Source organism: Lagenorhynchus albirostris, chromosome 8 (assembly GCF_949774975.1).
Source record: "Lagenorhynchus albirostris chromosome 8, mLagAlb1.1, whole genome shotgun sequence".
Classification (NCBI taxonomy): domain Eukaryota; kingdom Metazoa; phylum Chordata; class Mammalia; order Artiodactyla; family Delphinidae; genus Lagenorhynchus; species Lagenorhynchus albirostris.
This window is the reverse complement of record NC_083102.1, coordinates 95,731,894-95,756,094: the sequence shown is the minus strand read 5'-3', so window position 1 is coordinate 95,756,094 and position 24,201 is coordinate 95,731,894. Positions and strand designations below refer to the sequence as shown.

General features: G+C 39.1%; 1 protein-coding gene across 1 annotated transcript in view; it reads right to left on the bottom strand.

Moving 5' to 3' along the window:
- HECW1 (HECT, C2 and WW domain containing E3 ubiquitin protein ligase 1) overlaps positions 1-24,201 on the bottom strand; it is a 253,789-nt gene that overhangs the window by 154,281 nt on the left and 75,307 nt on the right. Inside the window, exon 5 of the mRNA XM_060156217.1 lies at positions 14,509-14,678. Within this exon, the coding sequence (XP_060012200.1) occupies positions 14,509-14,678 (170 nt within the window). The remainder of the gene's footprint in view (positions 1-14,508; positions 14,679-24,201) is intronic.

The following is a 24,201-nucleotide window of genomic DNA, read 5'->3' as shown; positions in this document are numbered from 1 at the left end:
GTCAGAAAGAGAAAAACAAATATCGTATATTAACGCATGTATGTGGAACCTAGAAAAATGGTACAGATGAACTGGTTTGCAGGACAGAAATAGAGACACAGACGTAGAGGACAAACATATGGACGCCAAAGGGGGAAAGTGGCAGGTGGTGGTGGTGGTGTGAGGAACTGGGAGATTGGAATTGACATATATACACTAATATGTATAAAATGGATAACTAATAAGAACCTGCTGTATAAAAAAATAAATAAAATAAAATTCAAAAATGCAAAAAAAAAAAAGAAAAGAAACCAATCTAACCACATGTATCCTTAAAAGCAAATAACTTTCTCCCACTAAAGGCAGAAAAACTGTAGCAGAAGGTTGTCAGAGAAATTAAAAGCATGAGGAGGACTCTCTGTGCTGTTGCAGGAATGCAGGCAGTCTTTAGGAGGTGAGAGGACTCCAGCTGACAGCCAGCAATGAAATGAGGACTTCAGTCTTACAACCACAGGGAACCGACTCTGCCAAAGACCTGAGTGAGCTGGGAAGCAAATTCTCCTCCAGAGCCCACAGATAAGAGTCCAGCTCTGCCTGTATCTTGATTTCAGCCCTGTGAGACCTAGACCAGAGGAACCAGCCAAGGCAACCCAAGGCTTCTGATCTAGAGAAACCGTGAGATATTAAGTGTGTGCTGTTTTGAGCTGCAAGGTTTGGGGTAACTCGTTACAGCAGCAAAAGAAAACAAATACACACTTCCTATAGCTGGAGGCCTGAGGCACCTTCTCCAGGCCTCCACACCATCCTTTTGAAAGGCAGTCCAACCCTTTACTCCCTAGCCTTCCCCCTGCCTTATTACACTAATATCACATAGCAAAGATCACTTTCTAACAATTTATATAGTTTCCTGATTGGCTGGGTTTATTGCCTGTTTCTTTGCACAAGGACAAGTGCCAGGAGCATAAGAAAATGCTTTTGAAAATTCAATTTAAAATTGAATGAATGAATGAATGAATATTGCTGTATTTCCAATAGGTTTGGATTGTGGCAGTATGCAATTAAATCCATGGGACTTGGATCAAGAAGTCCAAGAATATAAAGATATAAAAAAATAAGTATCAGTGCCACTGACCTGCTCCATGGATTTGGACGGTCACTGGTCACCTGAGTAGCAGTGTGTCCTATGTACATGCTCACAGATTAATTAGTAATTTGCTTCAAAGGACACCTAGCTACAAATCGTTTCGCCCATTGATTGTCCAGGACATGGCTAGACCCTTCCTCCCTCTTAGATATCCTGGAGCCACCCATTTAGTGCAAGAAAGCTGGTAAACCTTGACTTCAGCATTTTTTTAGCTTACAAATCACATTGACACCTGTGATCTGGTTATTCTGGTGAGGTCATTCAACTGAGGTCCAGGCAATACAGTCTCCAACTGAGAGATAAACTGAAGCTCAGAAAGATAGTCATTTGCTCAGTCATGCAAATAACTGCGAGCAGAGCCTGCACTCAAACCCATGGTTTTTCATTTCAAAGTCCATATTCCTCACATTGTGATATGCTGTCTTTTGGCTTGACTGGTTTAAAAAATTATGAATGGGAAAGAAGACATGTAGAAACAGAGAAACTGGTTTAAGAGATCTAAGTGTGGGAGAGTGAGAAGATTTTGAGAAGGGAAAAAAATATAGGGCATAATACATGTAGAAAGAGTACCAAAAAGCTTTATTTTTGAACATGGCTAAAAACAGACCACGTACATTAAATATGTACATAATCATTGGGGATTCACCCACATATCTTATTAACCTGGATGTGACCCAGGGAAAATTCTAATGAAAATCATGACTCCAGATGCTCTTTTCTCAATGCACTGAGTACAAAATAAGGAGAGAATCATAAGCAGTGCTGAAGTCAGAACATCTTAAATTATCATCTCTCCTCAAGCCCACTGGCTTTCACCTGACTAGGAAAGAACATCAGGTATAGGTGACAATGCTTTCCTCATGCCCCATGCTGACTGCTACCCAGCTTTTCTTCTAAAATGGAGGCTGCCACGATTGTGTCTATAACATGTATGGTTTTTAAAAATGGGGAGATAGCTACAAAAGTAATACTTGGTTATTTTAGAAAATTTGAAAAATGGAGAAAAATATGAAGTGTAGGAAGAATATTGCCCCAAATGTTACCTTCCCCAGTCACTGCCTATTAACATTTTAGTATACCTCTGTCCAACTCATTTTTGTGGGTTCTTGCATATTATAAAGAAAACGTTATAAATAAAATGGAAGTACTTTAAATTCTCCTTCTCCAGATCCATTTTCTTCTCTCCCCAGAGCCAGCTGCTTTCAAAAATGTCATATATCCTTCAAGTTAATATTTTATTTTTTTGTTATATACGTATTTGTATTATTTTGTGTTTTTAATTTTTTTGCATAAATGCTACCATACTGTAGTAAAGTTCTCTTCAACTCAGTTTTCTTCATTCAACCTGTTTTTAAAATCTATCCTTATTGTCAAAAGTGAATGCATTGCTCATGGATTTTTAACTGCTAGATAATATTTCATTATATGACTAGACCACAATTTATTTATTCCCCGAATAACATTTACTTTTCCATTTTTTCTCTTATATTAAAAAACACTACTATGTATGTAACTATGTTATGGTGGCAAATGTTAACTAGACTTATTGTGGTGATCATTTCGCCATGTATACAAATATCGAATCATTATGCTGTACATCTGAAAGTAATATATGTCAATTATATCTCAATTAAAATAAAAAATAAAATCTTTTCACATTAAAAATAAATAAATAGGGCTTCCCTGGTGGTGCAGTGATTGAGAGTCCGCCTGCGGATGCAGGGAACACGGGTTCATGCTCTGGTCCGGGAAGATCCCACATGCCGCGGAGCAGCTAGGCCTGTGAGCCATGGCCGCTGAGCCTGTGTGTCCGGAGCCTGTGCTCCGCAGCAGGAGATGCCACAACAGTGAGAGGGCCGCATACCACACACAAAAATATAATAAATAAATAAATAAATAAAAAGAGTTATGTCTCCTAGGAGAATTTACCCCTTTTACCATTATGTAATGTCCTTCTTTATCTCTGATAACTTTCCTTACTTTAAAGTGTGCTTTGTCTAAAATTAATGTAGTTAGTCATCCTTTCTATTGATTAGTGTTAGCATGGTACATTTATTTCCATCCATTTTCTTTTAATCTATATGTGTCTTTATATTTAAAGTGGGTTTCTTTGGACAACACACAGCTGGATTGTGTTGTTTATCCACTCTGACAATCTCTGTCTTTTAATTAGTACATTTAGACCATTGGCATTAAAGTGAGTACTGATATAGTTGGATTAATATCTACCATATTCATTCATGTTTTCTATTTCACTTGTTTCACTTGTTCTTTAGTCCTACATTTGTCTTCCATTCTTTTTCTGCCTTTTGTGGTTTTAATTCAGTATTTTGTATGACTTATTTTCTCTCATTTCTTAGCATTAAGTTGTTCTTTCTTTTCCCTGCATTTTTTAGTGGTTGCCCTAGAGTTTGCAATACACAGTTAAAGCTAATTTAAGTCCCCTCTCAAGTAACACTATACCACTTCATGGGTAGTGTGAGTACCTTATTATAACAAAATAATCCTAATTCCTTCCTTCAATTTCTTGTATCATTGCTGTCATTTATTTCATCTATACATATCATACATAATCATATATATATAATACATATATACATGACATACATAATTGAATATATTGCTATTATTATTTTGAAAAAAATTGTTATCTGTTAGATCAACTAAAAATAAGAAAAATAAAAGTTTTTATTTTATCTTCACTTACTCCTTCTTTGATACCCTTTATATAGATCTGAGTTTCTGACTTATTATTTTTCTTCTCTCTAAAGAACATCTTTCAACATTTCTTGCAAGGCAGGTCTACTGACAACAAAATTCCCTCAGTTTTTGTTTTTATGAAAATGTCTTTTTTCTCCTTAGCATTTGAAGAATATTTTGCAGGGTACAGAATTTTAGGTTGGTTTTTTTTTTTTTTTTTTTCCCACTCAACCACTTCTCCCATCATTTCATTCCACTTTCTTCCTGTTTGCTTTGTTTGTGAGAAGTCAGATATGATTCTTATCTTCGTTCCTCTGTAGGTAAAGGTGGTTTTTCCTCTGGCTTCTTTCAGGATTTTTTATCTTTCACTTTCTGTAATTTGAAAATGATATGCCTAATGTGTCAGCTTCTGGCATTTATCCAGCTTTGTATTCCCTGAGCTTCCTGGGTCTGTGGTTTGGTATCTGACATTAATTTGGGGAAATTCTGATCATAACTGTTTCTTATATTTCTTCTGTTCTTTTCTCTCTTTCTTCTCCTTCTGCTATTCCCATTATGTATATGTTATTCCTATTGTAGTTGCCCCACATTTCTTGGGTGTTCTGTTCTCTTCAGTCTTTGTTTTTGAGGATTCTACTGATATATTTTCCAGCTCAGAGTTTTTTTCTCAGTTGTGTCCAGCCCACTAATTAGCCTGTCAAAGGCATTTTTCACTTTGGTTACAGGTTTTTTGACCTCTCCCTCTGCTCACACTGCTCATTTGTTCGTGCATGTTGTCCAATAGAGCCCTTCCCATATTAATCATGGTTGTTCTAAATTCTTGGTCTGATAATTATGACATCCCTGTCATGGCTGGTTCTGATGCTTGGTGTGTATCTTCAATTTTTTTTTTTTTTGCCTTTTGGTGTGGCTTATAATTTTTTCTTGATAGCCAGACATGATGTACTGTATAGAAGAAACTGCTGTAAATAGGCCTTTAGTAAAGTGGTGGTACGGTGTAGGGAAGGAGGAAGTGTTCCAAGTCCTATGATTAGGTCTCAGTCTTCTAGTGAACCTAAGCATCTAGTCTGTGAACTTCACAAGTGTTTTTCAGATTTTTCCCCTCTTAGGTGGGATGGGATGGCTAGAGCAGACTGGAGCTGGGTATTTCCCTTCCCCCAGGTCAGTTAGGCTCTGATAATACCCGAGCAAGTGAGGCTCTGGTTAGATAATTTCCTTCGTGCAGGCCTTGTTAAGAAGAACACAGTGCTGTGATTTATTTAAAAAATGGTTCCTTGTCCCCTCCCCGTGCTAGAAGCATGAGGGGATTTTTCTCTGATGTTTACTATGAGAACCTAGTCAGGCTCCTGGAGGTAAATATCACAATATTGTAAATCTCCACCCCACAACTGGATTCTCCTGGAAGTTTTAACTGTCAAAATCGTGCACACTGTGCCTCTAGCAATTCATCAATTACAGTTTGGGTTTCCCTACCCCGACACAGATTCCTGTGGTAGTTTCTGCCGAGAGTCTCTGCTCTGGTAAAGCCATGACTCCCTGTATTTGCCTTTCTGTCTCTTCAGTCTTGGGGACCAGTTGACTCTGTGTCCTCCTCTCTCTTATAAATCCAAGCAGAGATGTTGATTTTTTCAGTCTGTTCAGCTTTTCATCATTGTCAGGATGGACTGGCAACTTGTAAGTGCCTTACATGTGGAACCAGAAACTGAAAGTTGCTGAAATAATTTTTTTAAATGAAGAACAAAGTTGAAAGACTTTTACTACTGGTTTCAAGATTTACCAGAAAGCTACATTAATCAAGACAGAGTCATAATGATGAAAGACAGATCGTTCAATGAAATAGAATAGAGAGCCCAGAAACAGACCCACACATATTTGTTCAATGGAAATTTGATAAAGGTACCAACACAGTCCAAGGAGGAAGGAAAGTCTTTTCAACAGAGGGTGCTGGAACCACTCAACATCCATATGGAAAGAAATGAACATTAATCCTTACATCATACCATACACAAAAATTAACTGGAAATGAATCCTAGAGGCATATAAAAAAAAGCTAAAACTATAAAACCCCTAGAGGAAAGTTAGTAGTTATCTTTGTTAACTTTGGTAGATTTATTAGATAGAATGAAGAAAGCATGAATCATAAGAGAAAATTACTTAATAAACTGGGTTTTATAAAAATAAAAAACATTTCCTCTTTGAAATACACCATTAAGAAAAAGGCAAGCCACAGAATGGGAGAAAATATGTGTAAAATATATGTGTGACTAAGAACTTGAATCAGAATACATAAAGAACTCTCAAATCTCAGTAAGTCAGACATCTCCAAATACTTCTTAAGAGAAGATGTACAAATGGCCAATAAGCACATGAAAAGACGATCCATACCATTAGTCGTCACAGGAATGCAAAGTGAAACCACAGTAAGGTACCACTTCACATCTATTAGAAGAGCTAAAATTAGAAGAGAATACCAAGTGTTTACGAGGATGCAGAGCAACCAGAACTCTCAACCACTGCTGGTGGGAATGTGTACTGGTGCGATCACACTGAAAAACTTTTTGGCAAGTTTTCACCTACCAAAATGATCCAGCCATTCCACTCCTAGGTATTTCCTGAGAGAAAGACTGTACCTGCATGTTCACAGCAGCTTTGTTCACAATAGTCAATATCTGTAAACAGTCTGAATGTCCATTAATGGGTGAGTGGATAAACAACATGTGGCAGAGCCATATAACTGAATGGCGCTCAGCAGGAAAAGGAACAAACTACTGATGTGTGCAACAGCACAAATGAATACAAAAACATTATCCTAAGCAAAAGAAGCCAGAAAGAAAAGAATGTATACTGTAGGATTCCATTCATATAAAATGCAAACTAATCTATTATGATAAAAGAAATAGTTCAGAATTGGACAGTGGCCAGGAATGAAATCAGGTCAGAACTGTGAAATGGTACCAGTAATCTTTTGGGAGCGATGGAAATGTTCTGTGTCTTTAATGTGGTGTGGTTTCATGGGCATCTAAAATTGTCAAAGCTCATCAAATTGTTTTGAACGAATGCATTTTTTTTCACTTGTATGTAATTAATTGTATTTATTATGTAAATTATCTCCTAATAAAGATAATAAAGATAAAAATACTCGTGAAAGGCATATTAGAGACCAAAAAAAACTACAATTGAAAAACCAAAAAAACAATGCCAAAGCCTGCGTCTGTGCACTTTTTTCCTATTTGCAGTTATATACCTAAGAAAAAAAATTCTGATACTCACAATTACCAATAACAGGAAGATTGCTGTTGTTTTTTTTTTAAGAGAATGAAATGTTTACCGTTATGGTATCAATAGTTTTTAAGCACATTCTCCATATGTGATTTTCCTAACTGGGTATCGTATGGAACATTTGCTGTGGGGAGCATACAGCTTGGTGACTTTGAACAAAAAATCAATAGCAGTGATCTGGAAGTGCAGATCTGGTTGAAGTCCTAAGCAGTTATTATACCAGATACTGGAGGGAAGTTCATGAACTAGAAATTAGGTGAACTTTTGGTAACATTGGCACACTTTTGTGAACAAGTTTTGTGTCTAATTGCTTCCCGGGTGTTTTACCATTGGCAGATTTGTGGGAAGTCTGCCTGTTATAAACCATAACATAGACGACTAGTTACTCCCTTTTTTGTTCAGCTGGAGTTCAGAAAATGATGAGTTCACTGTTGCCAGAGAGAAACTGCTGCATTGATTGATGTTTTTTTAGTATTTGTATTCTTGGAATAAACACAATTTGGTAAAGTATTAGCCTTTTTATATTCCTGGATTCAATTAGCCAATGTTTTATTTAGGATAACTACACAGATTTTCATGAGAGAGCTTGGACTGTAATTTGCATTTTTTGTATTGACCTTGTCAGATTTTGGTATCAAAGTTTTGTTGGTCTTATAAAACAAGCTGACCTCTTAAAACAATTTTCTTTTCTTTGGAAGAATTTCTACAAGATCATTGTTATTTCATTAAATGTTTAGAATTCAATAGTGACAATCCTTGTCCTAGGAATTTCCTTGTAGAAACGTTTTAAATTACATACCAAATTCCCTTAAGAGATAAAAGACTACTCAGCATTTCTGTTTATTCTTGTATCAGTTTAGTAAGATATGTTGCTCTAGGAATTTTCCATTCAAATTTACTAGCATAAATGTTATAATATTCTCTTATCTTTTTAACAAATTTTTTTTTTTTTTTTTTTTGCGGTACGCGGGCCTCTCACTGTTGTGGCCTCTCCCTTCGCGGAGCACAGGCTCCAGACGCGCAGGCTCAGGGGCCATGGCTCACGGGGTCAGCCGCTTCGCGGCACGTGGGATCTTCCCGGACCGGGGCACGAACCCGTGTCCCCTGCATCGGCAGGCGGACTCTCAACCACTGCGCCACCAGGGAAGCCCTCTTATCTTTTTAATAAATATAAGAACACATTTTGATTTTTGTTAATTTTCTGTTATGCATTTGTTTTCTAATTCAGTGATTTTTGCACTTATCTTCATTATACTAGTATACTTCCCTCTGCTCTTTTTGTTTGATTTGCTCTTAATTTTATAGCTTATTCACATGGAAACTCAGAACACTGATATTCAGCTCTTCTTCTTTTCTAATTTAGCTGCATCCCACAAGTTTAGATATGTCATATACTCATTGTTATTTAGCTCAAAATATTTTCTAGTTTTTGTTGTGATTTCTTCTTTGAGTCAGAATTTTAAGGAGCTTTTCCTGCTTAATTTTCAATTTAGGGCATTTTATAGTTACCGTTTTATTGTTTATGTCTAGCTTTTTAAGTTTAAAAACACATAAAAAGTATTTAAAATCTATGTCTAATAACTCCAATAATAAACCTCCATGTGTCTGTTTTTATGGTTAGTGGGGTCAGATTATTCTATTTAATCAGGGACTGAGCTGTCTGAGCTGTCTTAAAGTTTTCTACCATAGCTTGGCCCTGATCCTGTACTTAGCCAGCCAGGGGTCCATGTGAGAATCTGGGGTTTCCTAGGCCACCTCCTCCTTGGAGGATCCAGAACTCCTAGTCTGCCTTTTCAGTACTGTGAGATTACAGCAAACTCCTCTTTGACCTTCAGTAGCTTTTTGCCTACTTTCTTATCCCTCTTCTAAAAAGTAGTAGCAGAAAGATGGCTCATTTGCAATTCCTTTCTCTCCAGGAGCCTGACTACAAGAGTTCTGGTTGATTAAACCATTCTCAGATGTCATCACCATTTTTTAAGTTTTGTATTTTATCTGGCTTTTCTAGGTGGTTTTGCGTTAGTGTGCCAACATGCCGTTCCATGAGAGCCAGAAGCGAAATCGACTGCTTTCATCTTAGCCTCTTTATAATCCAATCCACACATAGCAGCAGGACCATTTTTATAAAATTTTAATCAGTGTGATGCTTCCCTGCTCCAATGGCTTCTTACCACATTTACAATAAAACCCCAACCACTTTCCAGAATTTACAAGATGCTGGTCCCTGCCTCTCTCTCCAACTTCGTCTTAGACTCCACCCCATCCCTTCCGCACTTGCCATCCTCCAGCCACCGTGACCTTCTTGCTTAGACATCCAAATCCGTTATATGCAGGACTTCACACTGGCTGTTTCCTCTGTCTGAAATGCACCTCCAGCCTGGTCTGTAAGTCTGGCTTCTCAGTTCACATGACAGCAACTCAGAAAGGCCTTCTTGGACCACTGCTATCTAAGGCAGCTCTTTTCCATCAAACACATCATATTATGATGTGGTGGTTCCTTCATGTTACTTGTCTTCCATTGAAATTATCTTGTTATTTATTTTGTTTTGCTTTTCTCACATTAATGTAATTCCACAAGGCCAGGCCTTATCTACCTAATCTTCTAATCTTATGACCAGACTGGAGTAGCCGATAACGCACGTAAGGGGATTAATCCACCCAGCTTTGAGGGCAGAGACAGGGAGAATGGGGTAGAGATTACTATACACCAGGGCCCCAGGCCTGATTTTAATATAATCAATCTTCTTGATGTTTCTGAGACTCTGCTTTTAGGAGTTCCCTGTTTTACTTAGAGGTACAAATATACAGTCTACATAAGCACTCTGAACAGATAACCCGAGACACTTCAGTTGCTGCTGTTTCTGTTTAACTTCTCTGTGAAGCTATAATCTTATAAACGCTCATTATATCCATACTGGAGAGTAAACAGACCTAAAAGTCAAGGACAGTGTTCCCGGAGTGAAAACAGTTTCTAATTACAGGAATAAAAAAGAGGAGCTAAATCAATCACCATGGAAGTCTTCTTTTTAATTTCTTTAGTTTGCATTATGTTTAACATGTATTTCTCTCAATTTTCCCTCATTTAAAACTTCTGACAGTAACTTTATTTTTTCTCAGATTTATCATGTTTTAATTAGCAAAAATATGTTTCCAGTTTGAACTTGAATAAATTTGAAAAAAACCACGTAAGACTTTAATGCAACATTAATCAAAGAAATAAATTGAGCATTTAAACTACACATTAAAGGGTATTCTTGCTCTTAAGTGCAGGCAACTTCGATTATTTCTTACTGAACATCCTTGGTATGTTAATCAACAAATACGGAAAGTAGGACAGTTTAGTTCTCCTTTACCTCCTTGCATACAGATTTAAAGACTTGCATGAATCTTGCAGGAAAAGGGAATCTTCATTTCACTCACTACGGTACCATGTAAGACCCCAGAAGCCAACATTAGCTTCCATTTGTAAGCAATCAGGAAACCACGCCAGATATGCATGATTGAATAAGCCCAGCCCAGTTGCCATCTCTTCTCTGAGAACACCACAAGCTCCACCCACATGACATTTCTGAACAGTCCCCTAAGTGTCTGTGGTTGCCTTGGTACCTTTGCACATGTTGCTCCATCCACCTGGAATGCTCTCCCCGTCCCCCAAATATCCTGCCACTTGTCAAGACCCAAGTCCAAGAGCACACCCTCTGTGAGATCTTCCCTCAGTGCTTTGCAGCATTCTGTCCACACCTTGATTAGGACATTTATTTCATCGTATTTTCTCCTTCCACTAGCCTGCAGGGTCTTATCTATCCATCATTTTTGCCGCTTCGATTTCTAATACAGAGTACATGCACAATAAATATTTCTTAAATGAATTAATAATCAGCCATGAGAACTTCACCTTGCTTTCCCCCATTTAAAAAAAAATTCATTTATCCTTCAAACTTATCCTCCAGAAGGAGGGGCTCATATGATTAGCTGGAAAGACAAATTTAAGCTTTTGATAACTGCCTTTGGCCTTATCACTCAATGCTGTCAATTTTAACTGATTTTTTTTAACCTGAAATAAGAGGAGGTATAATGATCATTTTGAGTATCTGATACAAGCTATGGATATTTTCTCCAGAATTTATTCACAACCACCTGTGCACAAAACTGATCAGTATCAGGCTCTGAACTGGTTCAAATTCTGGTTCTGCCATTTACCAGCTGTGTGACCTTGGGAAATTCACTTGACTTCTCTGTGCCTTGGTTTCCTCATCTTTCAATGGGGATAATAATAGTACATATTTCATAGGGTTGTTGTGAGGATGAAATGAGTGAATTATATAAAATGTTTCAAACACTGCTTGGCATAGTAATCCCTATAGAATCTAGTAGTATTAGGTCCAGGAACTGGAGGTATCAAGATAAATTGGATGTGATTCCTTTCCTTGAAGAGCTCAAAGTCTCGTGAGGAAGACAGCTGTGCAAATAGAAGACACTATGTAGAGGTCTGGACAAAGGAGCAAAGAGGAGGAAGCACTTTCCTTCTGAGGCCTGGGATGGGGTGCCAGGTAGGAGGTGGTATTTTAGCTGAGAATTGAGGCATGAGAAGGAATCTCTGGTTGGATTAGTTGAGGATGTACAGATTAGGTAGATATAAGCAAAGACACAATTTATGCAGCCATGTGAAAGCACAAGGGGCACTGGGGGACAGCAGCTGCTGACAGTGGTCTTAGTGTAATGTGGGAGGTAAAAGGTGCTGGAGAGTAAAGCCAAAGCACATTGCAGACACTATAAACTGGTTTATTCAACACCTATGTTCAACCGTCTAGTCCCCGGCCCTCCCGACGAGAGAGTCAGGGAAGCGAAACACTAGATTTTCCCAACCAGGTGAGGTCCTGTGATAGGTAATAGGGCTTCTCTTACAGGATAGTAATTCAAAGCCTTTCAAGGAGAAAGCTTCTTCGTGTTTTTGCTTTCTTCCTACCTGGAACTTGGGTTTGGAGGCTTTAAGACAGGAAGAAGAGAGCCACCTGCTAAGGTGTAGTGGCAAGACCCAGAGAGCTTGGGTCCCTGGTGGCCATACTCAGTAGCTGCACTGCCTGGACCACCTCCTTCTGGACTTCCGGTTTGTGAGAAATATCACAGCTGACCAGGCTTCCTCTAGCTTAGAGCCTGAGGCATCCCTAACTGACACAAGTAGAAAGCAATGCTGGGTCACTGAGGTCTCGAATGTTCTGCCTCGGGGCTGAGACTCCCACATTTGAGCTCTGGTACTGTAAGCTAATTTAGGGGTTTGAAAATACAGCTTTGCAATCACGCAAACCACGCTGTGGTTTAAATCACGGCTCAGCCAGTTCCTTGCTGTTTAACTTGAGAAATCAGTTATCCTCAGTCTGAGCCTTGTCAGGGAGACATGTGGTTAAACTTACCTTAGGATGCCGACCTCCACCACAGCACACTGGAAAGAACAAGGAGGTCAAGAGCAGAGGGAGAGTGAGGGTTGGCCTGTGTCCTTGCAAAGTATAACTGAACTAAAGATTCGGAAATAATTTCAGAACTTAAAGTGGATTCTAGCTGACATTTTTAGCCAAAACATATTCTGATGGTGCTGGATTTATAAATGTTCCTTGAGACTTATAACACCTTTATGACTAAATGTCTTAGTACAAGCTGCTCTAAAGTTCTTTAGGAGAGGCTTTTTTTTTTTTTTCCATGTGCTATAAATTCCCGTGGCATCTTGTATTATCTCCAGGAATGGAGTGAGAAGTCCATAAATAATTGGCGAGAACAGCCAGGACTGAAGAAACAAATAATGTAAGATTCATGATTCCATGCTAGCGGTCCTGTGGGTGCTTTAGAGTCTGCTGATAACCAAAGTAGTAAGAAATTCAAATACAACTCTATTTCCCTGATGGCCACTTAAAAGCTCTAATGTTGATCTTCTGTAAAACCTGGGTCAGGCTAAATTAAACCTAGGAAGTAGGTGGTATCATTTAAGAGACAATGAAAAAGCTTTGGCCCCAAACATCTACACTTTCTTGTCAAGGATGCTTGAAAGTTCTGCATCAGAGATGATCTACTTTGAACAATAAAGGAAGGAACCCCGCCCAAAGCGAGTGCCCAGGGTAGTAGTAACACATTTCCATCAGCACCAGCCTGATGAGGATAATCTGATGCCCAGATTGAGGATAACTGATTTCTCAAAGTTATACAACTGGCCGAGCTGGGATTTGAACCAAGGTCTGTGTGACTGCAAATCTGTACTTTTAACCCCTACATTATATACTGTGGCATTCCCATGCCCTAAACCCCGCTGTCTCCCAAGCCATGCAGTTTGCAGGTTATCCCCTCAAGCTAAAGCAGGGAGCTAGGCAGTCAATGGGTGTGACAACTTCCTGCTGTTTCTCTAGGACAGGACTTAGTCACTGGGAGGCTGGGCCTGATGAGGCTTTGTTGAGGAACCTCCTGGCTCCCAGATGGTGGTGGAGACACATGTAAGAGAGCAGAAGGGCCTGTATCAGATAAAACAAATTATCTGAAACTCCAGCAAGTTGCCTAGCACTGTGGAAACCAGGAAGATGGCATGAACAATCAGCCTCCGTGTCTATTTCAATCAAACAATATGCAACCCCACATCTTAGTGTTATTTTAAGGCTTATGGATTTACCTGTCCTAGGAAACCTGACAGTTTCAGAATCTCTGGAACCGGTCCAGAGGGACACAATTCAGATTTGGCACTCTTGCGTAAGGACCACATGCGTGGGAAGAATGAGAATGCTTGGATTAAAACACATCACTTCCTTCTCCTGTCCTGCTTTCAGGTGCAAGTTCAGAATCAGAGCAAGAGGCTATTATAGTTGTCCCTCGGTATGTTGGGGGACTTGTTCCAGTACCGCTGAGGACACCAAAATCCATGGAGGCTCGAGTCCCTTACATAAAATGGCGGAGAATTTGCATATAACCTACACACGTCTTCCTGTATGCTTTACGTTATCTCCAGATTACTTACAATATCTAATACAGTGTAAATGCTATGTAAATAGTTGAAAATACAATGTAATGTTAGGTAAATAGTGCCTGTGTGCAGCAAATTCAAGTTTTGCTTTCTGGATTTTTTTTTTCCCCCAAATAGTTTCCAGCCGAGGTTGGTTGAATCCCTACATGCAGAACCTGCAGATACAGAAGGCTGACTGTGTATGGCTACTGAGTGCAGCTGCAAGGATTAGTTTCATGGTCCCACGCTGTGAGACTAATCAAGATGTCTAGGAGTTGTAATCCAAAGAGAACATGGTGACTTTCCAGGACCAAGAGAACCATGAACTTAGCAGCAGAGTTTGGGGCTCCAAGGAGGGAGGGAGTAGCATGTGGGCTTCAGGGTCAACGGTTTTGTTGTCCCTTAAGCTCCTTTTCAGGGCCAGGGCACTCACCTCGGCCTGCCAGATGGGGTTCACGGTGTTGCCGATAATCTTGGATCGCCTCTCCTGTCCGTGGTGTGGGAGGGCAGGGAAGATGCTGTGCTTCCCAGGCTGAATGGAAATCTTCAGGTAAGGGTCTGGGTTGAAAAACATCCCTTTCTTCAACCCCATGGCCTGGAAATCTATAAAACAGAGGATATTCTAATATCATGTGTGTTAGCAAGGTTAAAGATTATATTAGGCTTCACACAAGGAGGAGAGTCCATCTGAAACGTGTAAAACGTTTTTCAATCTTTAGACCATTTTCCACCTCGTTACAAATATAGACTGATATGTCTCCCGAACCCATTACACGGAACATTTACTGATTTAAATGAACATTTACTGTATTAAACTGTTTTGGTTAAGAAGTGTCTGTAATAAGTCAAGACTGGCATTGTGGTCACTATGCTTTTCAAGAGAGGACTATTGGCCCCTAGTGGTCTGGGCTTCTGGCGTTCCTCAGGCAGGTTGGGGTGAGGGGCTGAGGGTCACCTCGGGAAACCTGGTGCACACTGAGGGAGGAAAGCCAACTTGGAAAATTCAGTGGGTCCAGGTGAATTTTATTTTATTTTTGGCTGTGTTGGGTCTTTGTTGCGGTGTGCGGGCTTCTCATTGTGTTGGCTTCTCTTGTTGCAGAGCACGGGCTCTAGGTGCATGGGTTCAGTAGTTGTGGCTCACGGGTTCTAGAGTGCAGGCTCAGTAGTTGTGACGCACGGGCTTAGTTGTTCTGTGGCATGTGGGATCTTCCCAGACCAGTGCTTGAACCCGTGTCCCTTGCATTGGCAGGTGGATTCTTAACCACTGCACCACCAGGGAAGCAGGAACCACTTCTTCAAATAGAAGACAGAAAACCAAGGGCTCTAGCCTCACAATAAATATGATTTTCACTGAGTAAGGAGACAGTGCATCAGAAGAAATAAAGAGAAAGGTGAGGATTAAAAGAGCAAAGAGGGCTTCCCTGGTGGCACAGTGGTTGAGAGTCCGCCTGCCGATGCAGGGGACATGGGTTCGTGCCCCGGTCCGGGAAGATCCCACATGCCGCGGAGCAGCTGGGCCCGTGAGCCATGGCCGCTGAGACTGCGCGTCCGGAGCCTGTGCTCCGCAACGGGAGAGGCCACAACAGTGAGAAGCCCGCATACCGCAAAAAAAAAAAAAAAAGATGGTTAAAAAAAAAAGAGCAAAGAGCACAGACATTGGAGGAAAGGAAAAAACATGGCCTCCATAGAGCTAATGCACATCAGTGAGGAGGGTTCTGAGGAAAGACCGTGCGGTCGGGAGGGAAGGCTTTGACAACTGAGTCGTTCCATGTAATTGAAAATGTCTGATCATGTACAATTTCATGCTCTGTGTGGGGGAGAGAGAAAGAGGTCATTTGTGATAATGGTTTATGGCTGTTCTGAGATAATTTGAAATCATCTTATATTTATTAGAAATATATGATATCAAAAAATAGAATTAAAATTTTTCTATTATCGAAGTATTTTTCCCCCCAAACTGTTCATATTTATATATAAGTGAAAGAAACAGGTAAAAATACATTGAACTGATTCTCAAGTATGGTATAAGTTGTGAGGTGTTGGAGGAATTTGTTACTGATGAAAAAAGTACAGAATTTTTCATGAGCATTTAAATGTTATTTTGAGTTGATTCAAGGATGTCTCCATAATGAAATTATTCTTACTCTCTTGCATTATAATATACTGCCATGAGGCAGAATAAAGGTTAGAAAGTACAAACATCACAGAAATTTGCAAAACCCAGGCTACACCCAGGGGAATGTGTGCAGAAAAGAAGTAACAAAGCAGCCCGAGACTTCTCTCCTTCGAAAGCTCTGTTTCTGGGGTTGGTCCTTGGCTAGGATCTGGGAACTTGGATCTCAGGAGGGTTCCCACATCTCAGAACTGATAAGAGTGGCTCTCTGTACCTCAAGTGTCTGTGCAAACTACGTGGTTTATGCTGAACACCTGCTTTTCTTCTGGGAGTCTGGAATTTTGGTAGGTGCTAGGAGCACTTCGGCCGTATGACCAGCCCCCAGTCAAAACCTTGGGCTCTTGAGTCTGTAATGAGCTTCCCTGGTATATAGTATTTCATAGTATTTCACAACTTGTTGCTGGGAGAAATAAACCCAAGCTGTGTGACTCCAGTGAGAGAGGACTCATGGAAACTTGTGCCTGGTCTCCTCCAAACTTCATCTCAGGCAACTTTTTCCTTTGCAATTTGCTGTGTATCTTTTCAATGTAATTGATGACACTGATTATAGTCAATGTAATTGACTACTGATTCGAGTCACGAGTATGACTGCATGCTGAGTTCTCCCAGTGGACCATCAAATCTGGGGGTGGTGTTGGGGAATATGGCCCAGAGTGTGACAGACATATAAATTTATCCATCATAAAATAATGACTACCATCACCTTCATCACCTCCACCACTACTGCCTGTCATTTATTGATTAGCTACTAAATTCTGGGGACCATTCCATGCCCTTCAAATACATTATCTGATTTAATCCTAACCACAAACTCTACAAGATAGTTATTACATCCCTAATTTGAGGAAGAGAAAATAGAGGTTTCTGAGTTAAGTAACTTGACCAGGTCTTCAGAGTTGGTCAATGTCAGAAATGAAATTTGAACCTACTTCTTTGATTCCAAAGTCTGTGTTTTTAACCATTATGTGATATTACCTTTTAATAAAAATGACAACTTTGGCATAGGTCAAATTCTCAAGCATAAATGGGTCTTTTTTTTTTTTTTTTTGCGGTACGCGGGCCTCTCACTGTTGTGGCCTCTCCCGTTGCGGAGCACGGGCTCCGGACACGCAGGTTCAGCGGGCATGGCTCATGGGCCCAGCCGCTCCGCAGCATGTGGGATCCTCCCGGACCGGGGCACGAACCCATGTCCCCTGCATCGGCAGGCGGACTCTCAACCACTGCGCCACCAGGGAAGCCCATAAATGGGTCTTTTTAAAAAATTCTCTTCCATCAAACAACTTGTCTAAATCTGCATAATGTTTTTATCATACGTCTGATACCTGATAAGCCTAGTTACTCTTTATTGTTCTTGTTTTTTTCCAAAAGAAAACATCTTTCTTTACCAGTCACACATTTATTCTTCCGGATTAATCTTTTAATTTTTTAATCAGCTCCCCTCCAAAAAATTGAGATTTTGATTGGAATTGCATTGAATCTATAGATTAATTTTGGGAGAAATGGTAACTTTACAATACTTCCTATTCAAGAACATAGGTTTCTTCATTTTTTCATGCCTCCTTTCATGCCCTTCAGTGAGCTTTTATAGTTTAAGTTCAATTTGTATACTTATAAAAATATATGTTTCACGGAGTAAAAACGTTTGAAAACTGCTGCTATAAGGAGCTAATTAGGAGTTAAAAGAACATTCGGCTGGGAGTCAGTATATCCAGATTTTAGTTCTGGAACACTCTCTATTGAACTTTGTAACTTCAGAAAAAAACTTCTTCAGGTCTCAATTTCTTCAACTATGAGATTGTTGGAATGGATGTCTATAAGAACACAGAGTTTTGTGATGTTCCAACAGTAAATGATACATTAATGGGAAAATACTTAATTTTCCCCCATTTTTTCCTGCATTGTTTTTTGTTCTGATGATAAACATGATGCCTACTGTAACTTTTTTAAATATAGAAGGAAAAGAAACAGAATTTTTAAATTATTTCAAATTGTACTGCATAGTGGCAACCATTGCTAGACTTTTTCTTTATTGCCTTTCAGTAATTTTCTTTGCATAGTTGCGACCATACTGTATATACAAATTTGTACCCTGAATTGTTTCTTTTGCCTGGATTATACCATAAGGATGTCCCATGTCTTTTAGAACATTTTGTATACATAATTCTTAAACAGTATATAATTATTTGGCTCTGTGGTAATTTTGAATATTTAAATTGTCTCTAATACTTGTGAAAAAATCTGTATTTGCATTTATGATTTTTAAGCTTGTAGTGTTAGTTCACTGAAAATTAAAGGGATAGTAGTTACACAGGAAATTTATTACCACCAAGGAGTGGTAAAAACTGAATATATAAACAGATTTGAGAAGTAAAGCATTTGCATCAACAATCTTGCTTTGACATGCTACTCCGTTCTGGAAAATTTCCAGAGGAGACAATTCCATGATCTATCTTTCTGGCTATTTCTCATTTTAAATTCTAAAAAGAAAAGCAGTCCAATTATATGCAGTATCTCCAGTTCTTGAGTTTTCTTAAATTTATCTCTCTGTATGCTGGCGTGGATGTTCACATATTACTTTCAGATAAGATGCAAAGATGAAGTTCTTTGAGCCCTAGCAAACCTGAGAATGTGTTTTTCTTGCCTTCTTACATAAATGACAACCTGGTGGGCACAGAAATCTTCGGCTAAAACATGCTACCCTTAAAACTCTGTAGCCTTTGTTTCATGATTTTAGCATTCTGTATGATAAGAAGACAAGTCTGAGATTAACATGGTTTATTCTTTTGTAAGTATCATGCTTTTTCCACTCAGATGTCTACTGTGTCTGCATTTGAAAATTTCTTTAAAAAAATTGGCATTTGTCTAGATGTTGGTCTCTGTACATACATTTTTTTCTTAGCACCTTATAGTCTAATTTAAAGATTCAAAATCACATTCAACTCAAGAAACCTTTCTCCTATTATTTCCTTTCAATTTGTTCTGATCATTTCATCAAAACCATTAAATATCTATGTATTGGCTCTGTATATGTCATCCATCTTTTTACCTCCTTATCCTTTTTATGTCTGACCCTTCTTCTATGTTTTCTAGGAGAGAATCTCAAGTCAGTCTACCATATCATTGATTCTAATTCTGTAGTGGTGAGTATGCTCTTACTGCTTTCTAAAAGCTCTCAAAGCTCACTTTGAATTCTGTGATTGCATCTTTTAGAATTTATTTTAAATCTCTCCTTGACTATGATAGACAGAAAAATGGTCCCTCACAGATGACCATAACCTAATCCCTGGAACCTGTGAATATGTCACCTTACATGGTAAAAGGGACTTTGCAGATGTGGTGAAGGATCTTTATTGAGATGGAGAGATTAGCCTGGATTATCCAGTTAGGCCCAATGTAATTATAAGAGTCTTTATAAAATGGAGGAAGGAGGGGCAAAATGAGGAGAAAGTGATGTGACAACAGAGCAGAGATTGGAGTGATGCAGCCACGAACCAAAACATGCAGGTAGACTCTAGAACCTGAAAGAGATGAGGAGTGCATTCTTCTCAGGAGGCCCCAGAAGAGTACCAGCCCTGCCTGTTGACACCCTGATTTTAGTCCCTTAAGATTCATTTTGGACTTCTGATCTCCAGAACTGAGTGAATACATGTCTTGTTTCAGGCCACTAACTTTGTGGTAGCTTGTTACAGCAGCAACAGGAAACAGATACACTTGACTTTCTTTTAGCTTCAAAGAACTTCAAAGAAATCCCTTACCATTTTTCTTCATCCTAGACCTCTTACTTAATAGGTCCTGCACGTTCCTGTATTTTATAGAGAGTACAAGCAGACGAGTGATAAATCCCTTATTTCTCTTGAGCAGATATTTGCCAACAAAATACTTGTCTTTTTCCTCTTGAGTGTTATGTCCTTCAACGTTTGTTTTTTTTTTTTAAGGTAGAATCTATTCTCCACACATTCTTCAAGCCACAATGTCTATTCTTTATCCATGAGTAGGTTGTGTACCCCTGGTATTGTCCATCTTTAGTTTGGTTGTCCAACGAGCTGCTATTGGAATCCTCGTCCCTACTTTTACACCTGGAGATGACCAGCATCTAGTCAACTTTTTGATACTTTGTGGGCTTTGCTTAGCTGTAGATTTGATGATCTTTTTATCTCATCTTTCTTTGAGGCATGGAATTGATTATGCTTTTTTTTTTTTTTTTTTTTGCGGTACGCGGGCCTCTCACTGCTGTGGCCCCTCCCGTTGCGGAGCACAGGCTCTGGACGCGCAGGCTCAGGGGCCATGGCTCACGGGCCCAGCCGCTCCGCGGCATGTGGGATCTTCCCGGACCGGGGCACGAACCCGTGTCCCCTGCATCGGCAGGCGGACACTCAACCACTGCGCCACCAGGGAAGCCCTGATTATGCTACTTTAAGCAGTATTTACTTTTATTTTTCCTTGACAGACGTAGTGAATTAAACATTTACATTTTCAACTACTAAGTATTACACTTCCACGACCATTCCAGGCTTGCTTCTTTAGTTGCTAAGTTTACATCTCCAGTCACATTTCATTGCTGGCAATCTTTTCCTTGCGATAAGTGTAAGAAAAATGATATACTGGGGGCTGTAGGAGATGAGTCCATCCTGTCACCTTATAAAGTAGCTTTTTGAACCAAGCTGATGGTGGTGGTGGTGGGGGGTGTGGTTTCCTTTCCTGTGGTGAGTCTGTGAGCCCATGTCTACATGGTAGAGCCAAAATGGGAACCAGTGACTGGATATTTCGTCTCCTTCCCCAGCCCCATGCGGTCCCTCCTGTATGGCATCCCTCTTAGGCTTTTAGTGAGCTTTGGTTAGTGAAAATTCTTCATTTCTGGCAGACAGTAGAGTAGTTTTCCTCGTTTCTACTGTTTCTGAAGGTTTGTACAAATAATTGTTATCAAGCATTTCAATGGGAACATAAGAATAACAAATCAGGAGTTGTTCGTTTTCTGTCCTAGTAATACAAAAGTATTGAGTTTCTTCTTTTTTCTTTTCTTTTTAAACCTAGACAGACACATGCTAATGTTGTCAATGGGTTTCTTTTAAGACTTAATGTTTTCAGAGTGGCTGCAGATTCACAGCAAAATTAAAAGGAAGTACAGAGATTTTCCCATATACTGCCTGCCCACACAGGCATCGCCTCCCCCATTATCAACATCCCCTACCGGAGTGGTACATTGGTTATAACTGATGAGCCTACATCGACACATCATAATCACAGTTGAGAGATACTTCACTTCTTTTTCCAAAATCCATCATTTACGTTACAATTCACCCTTGGCATTGTACACTCTCTGTGCATTGACAAATGCATTATGACATGTACCCATAATTACTGTACCATACAGAGTATTTTCACTGCCCTAAAAATCCTCTGTTCTCTGCCTATTCATCTCTCCTTCCCCTATCTCCCAGCAACCACTGATCTTTTTATCATCTCCATAGTTTTACCTTTTCCAGAGTGTGATATAGTTGAAATCATACAGTACGTAGCCTTTGCAGATTGGCTTTTTTCAATGAGTAATATGCGTTCAAGATTCCTCCATGTCTTTTCATGGCCTGATAGCTCATTTCTTTTTAGCACCGAATAATATTCCATTATCTGAATGTACCACGGTTTATTTATGCATTCAGCTACTGAAAGACATCTTGATGGCTTCCAAGTTTTGGCAATCATAAATAAAGCTGCTGTAAATATCTGTGTTTGGTTTTTGCATGAAAATTACTCCATTTGGGTAATTTCCAAGGAATGTGATCATGGGGTCATGCGGTAAGAGAATGTTTAGTTTTGAAAGAAACTACCACACTGTGTTCCAGAGTGTCTGTGCCATTTTGCAGTCCTACCAGCAATAAATGTGAGTTCCTTTTGCTCCACGTCCTCATCAGCATTTGGTGTTTTCAGTGTTCTGGATTTTAGCTATTCCAATAGGTACATAGCTGGTATCTAGTCGCTGTTTTAATTTGCATTTCCCTAATGGCATATGATGTGGAGTACCGTTTCATATGATTACTTGCCACCTGTATTGCTTCTTTGGTGAGATGTCTGACAATATCATAAGATCTTTGGCCCATTTTTCAACTGGGTTGTTTGTTTTCATATTGTTGAGTTTTAAGAGTTCTTTGTATATTTTGGATTAACTTTCCTTTATCGGATGTGTCTTTTGCAAATATTTTCTCTGAGTCTGTGGCTTGTCTTCTCATTCCCTTGACATTGTCTTTGGCAGAACAGAAGTTTTTAATTTTAATGAAGTCCATCTTATCAATTTTTTTTCATGCATTGTGTCTTTGGTGTTGTATCTAAAAAGGCACCACCCTACCCAAGGTCATCTAGGTTTTCTCCTATGTTATCTTCTAGGAGTTTTATAGTTTTGTGTTTTACATTTAGGTCTATGACCCATTTTGAGTTAATTTTTGTGAAGGGTATAAGGTCTGTGTCTAGATTCATGTTTTTTTTGCATGTGGATGTCCAGTTGTTCCAGCACCATTTGTGGAAGGGACTATTTTGCTCAACTGTACTGTCTCTGCTCAAATTTCAAAGATCAGCTGACTACATGGGGGTCTATTTCTGGGCTCTCTAGTCTATTTCATTTATCTATTTTTCTGTTTTTTTCTTTTTTTCACAAGTACCACACTGTCTTGATTACTGCAGGTTTATAGTGTCTTGAAGTTGTGTAGCATCAGTCCTCCAACTTTTGATATTCTCCTCAACATTGTGTTGGCTATTCTGGGTCTTTTGCCTCTCATTATAAATTTTAGAATCAGTTTGTCAGAATTCACAAAATGACTTTCTGGAGTTTTGATTGGGATTGCACTGATTCTATACATTAGTTTGGGAAGACCTGACATCTTTACAATATTAAGTCTTCCCATCCATGAACATGGAATATATCTCCATTTATTTCGTTCTTCTTTGATTTAATTCATTAGAGTTTTGTAGCTTTCCCTATAAACATCTTGTACATATCAACATTTTGTTAGATTTATACCTAAGTATTTCATTTTGGGGAGGTGATAATGTAAATGGTATTGCGTTTTTAACTTAAGTTCCATTTGTTCATTGCTGGTATATAGGAAAGGATTGACATTTTGTATATTAACCTTGTTATTATCACTTATCAATGGATTTTTAGACACACGTTTGCTTTACTGGGGGCTCACTTAGACATGAAAAGCCTCAGGTGACCATCCATCTCCCAAGGACACTCATGAACTTCATTTCTGTGATCTCAGATCTCTGATATTTATGGCCTACAATATTTGCTGGTTTGATAATAAGTTAAGCAATAGTTTTCAAACTGTGCTGAACAGTCCTGTGCCCTACAGTTTCATGCCATTGTGTCTTCACAAAGACCACGTAGGGTGAAATTGAGTGCATGGGGCTCTGAACTCTGTATATCATTTTAGCCAGAGCAACTCAGTTTTTGTTTATAGTTTTAATTTTGAAATTACTTTAGATTCATAGAAGAGTCTACCCAGTCTCCCTTACTGTTAACAGGTTACAGAACTAAGGTACATGATGAAAACTAAAAAATTAACTAAATTATTCTTAATTATTAACTAATTATGATTAACTAAATGACAGGCTTTTTTTGGATTTCACTGATCTTTCCACAAGTGTACTTTTTTGAGCAGCTCAGTGTTTAATCTGTTTTACCAACTGGATTTCATGTGAGATTTTATTTAGACCAAGGGTCTGCTAGCTGCTGCTTGCCTCAGGCTTTCCCCTACCTCCACTTTATAAACTCTCAATTACTGCTAGTTAGCCATGAAGGAAAAGTAGAACGGTAGCTTCTCTTCTCATCATCTCAACTCATCTAAGGAATGCAGCTATTCCTTATTGAATCCTCTTGTACCCTTATGAGGTCAAGGGGTGAGAAATGGAATGTTTCCTGCCATATCAGTAAACAAAGGATGTCACAGTCATCAGCGA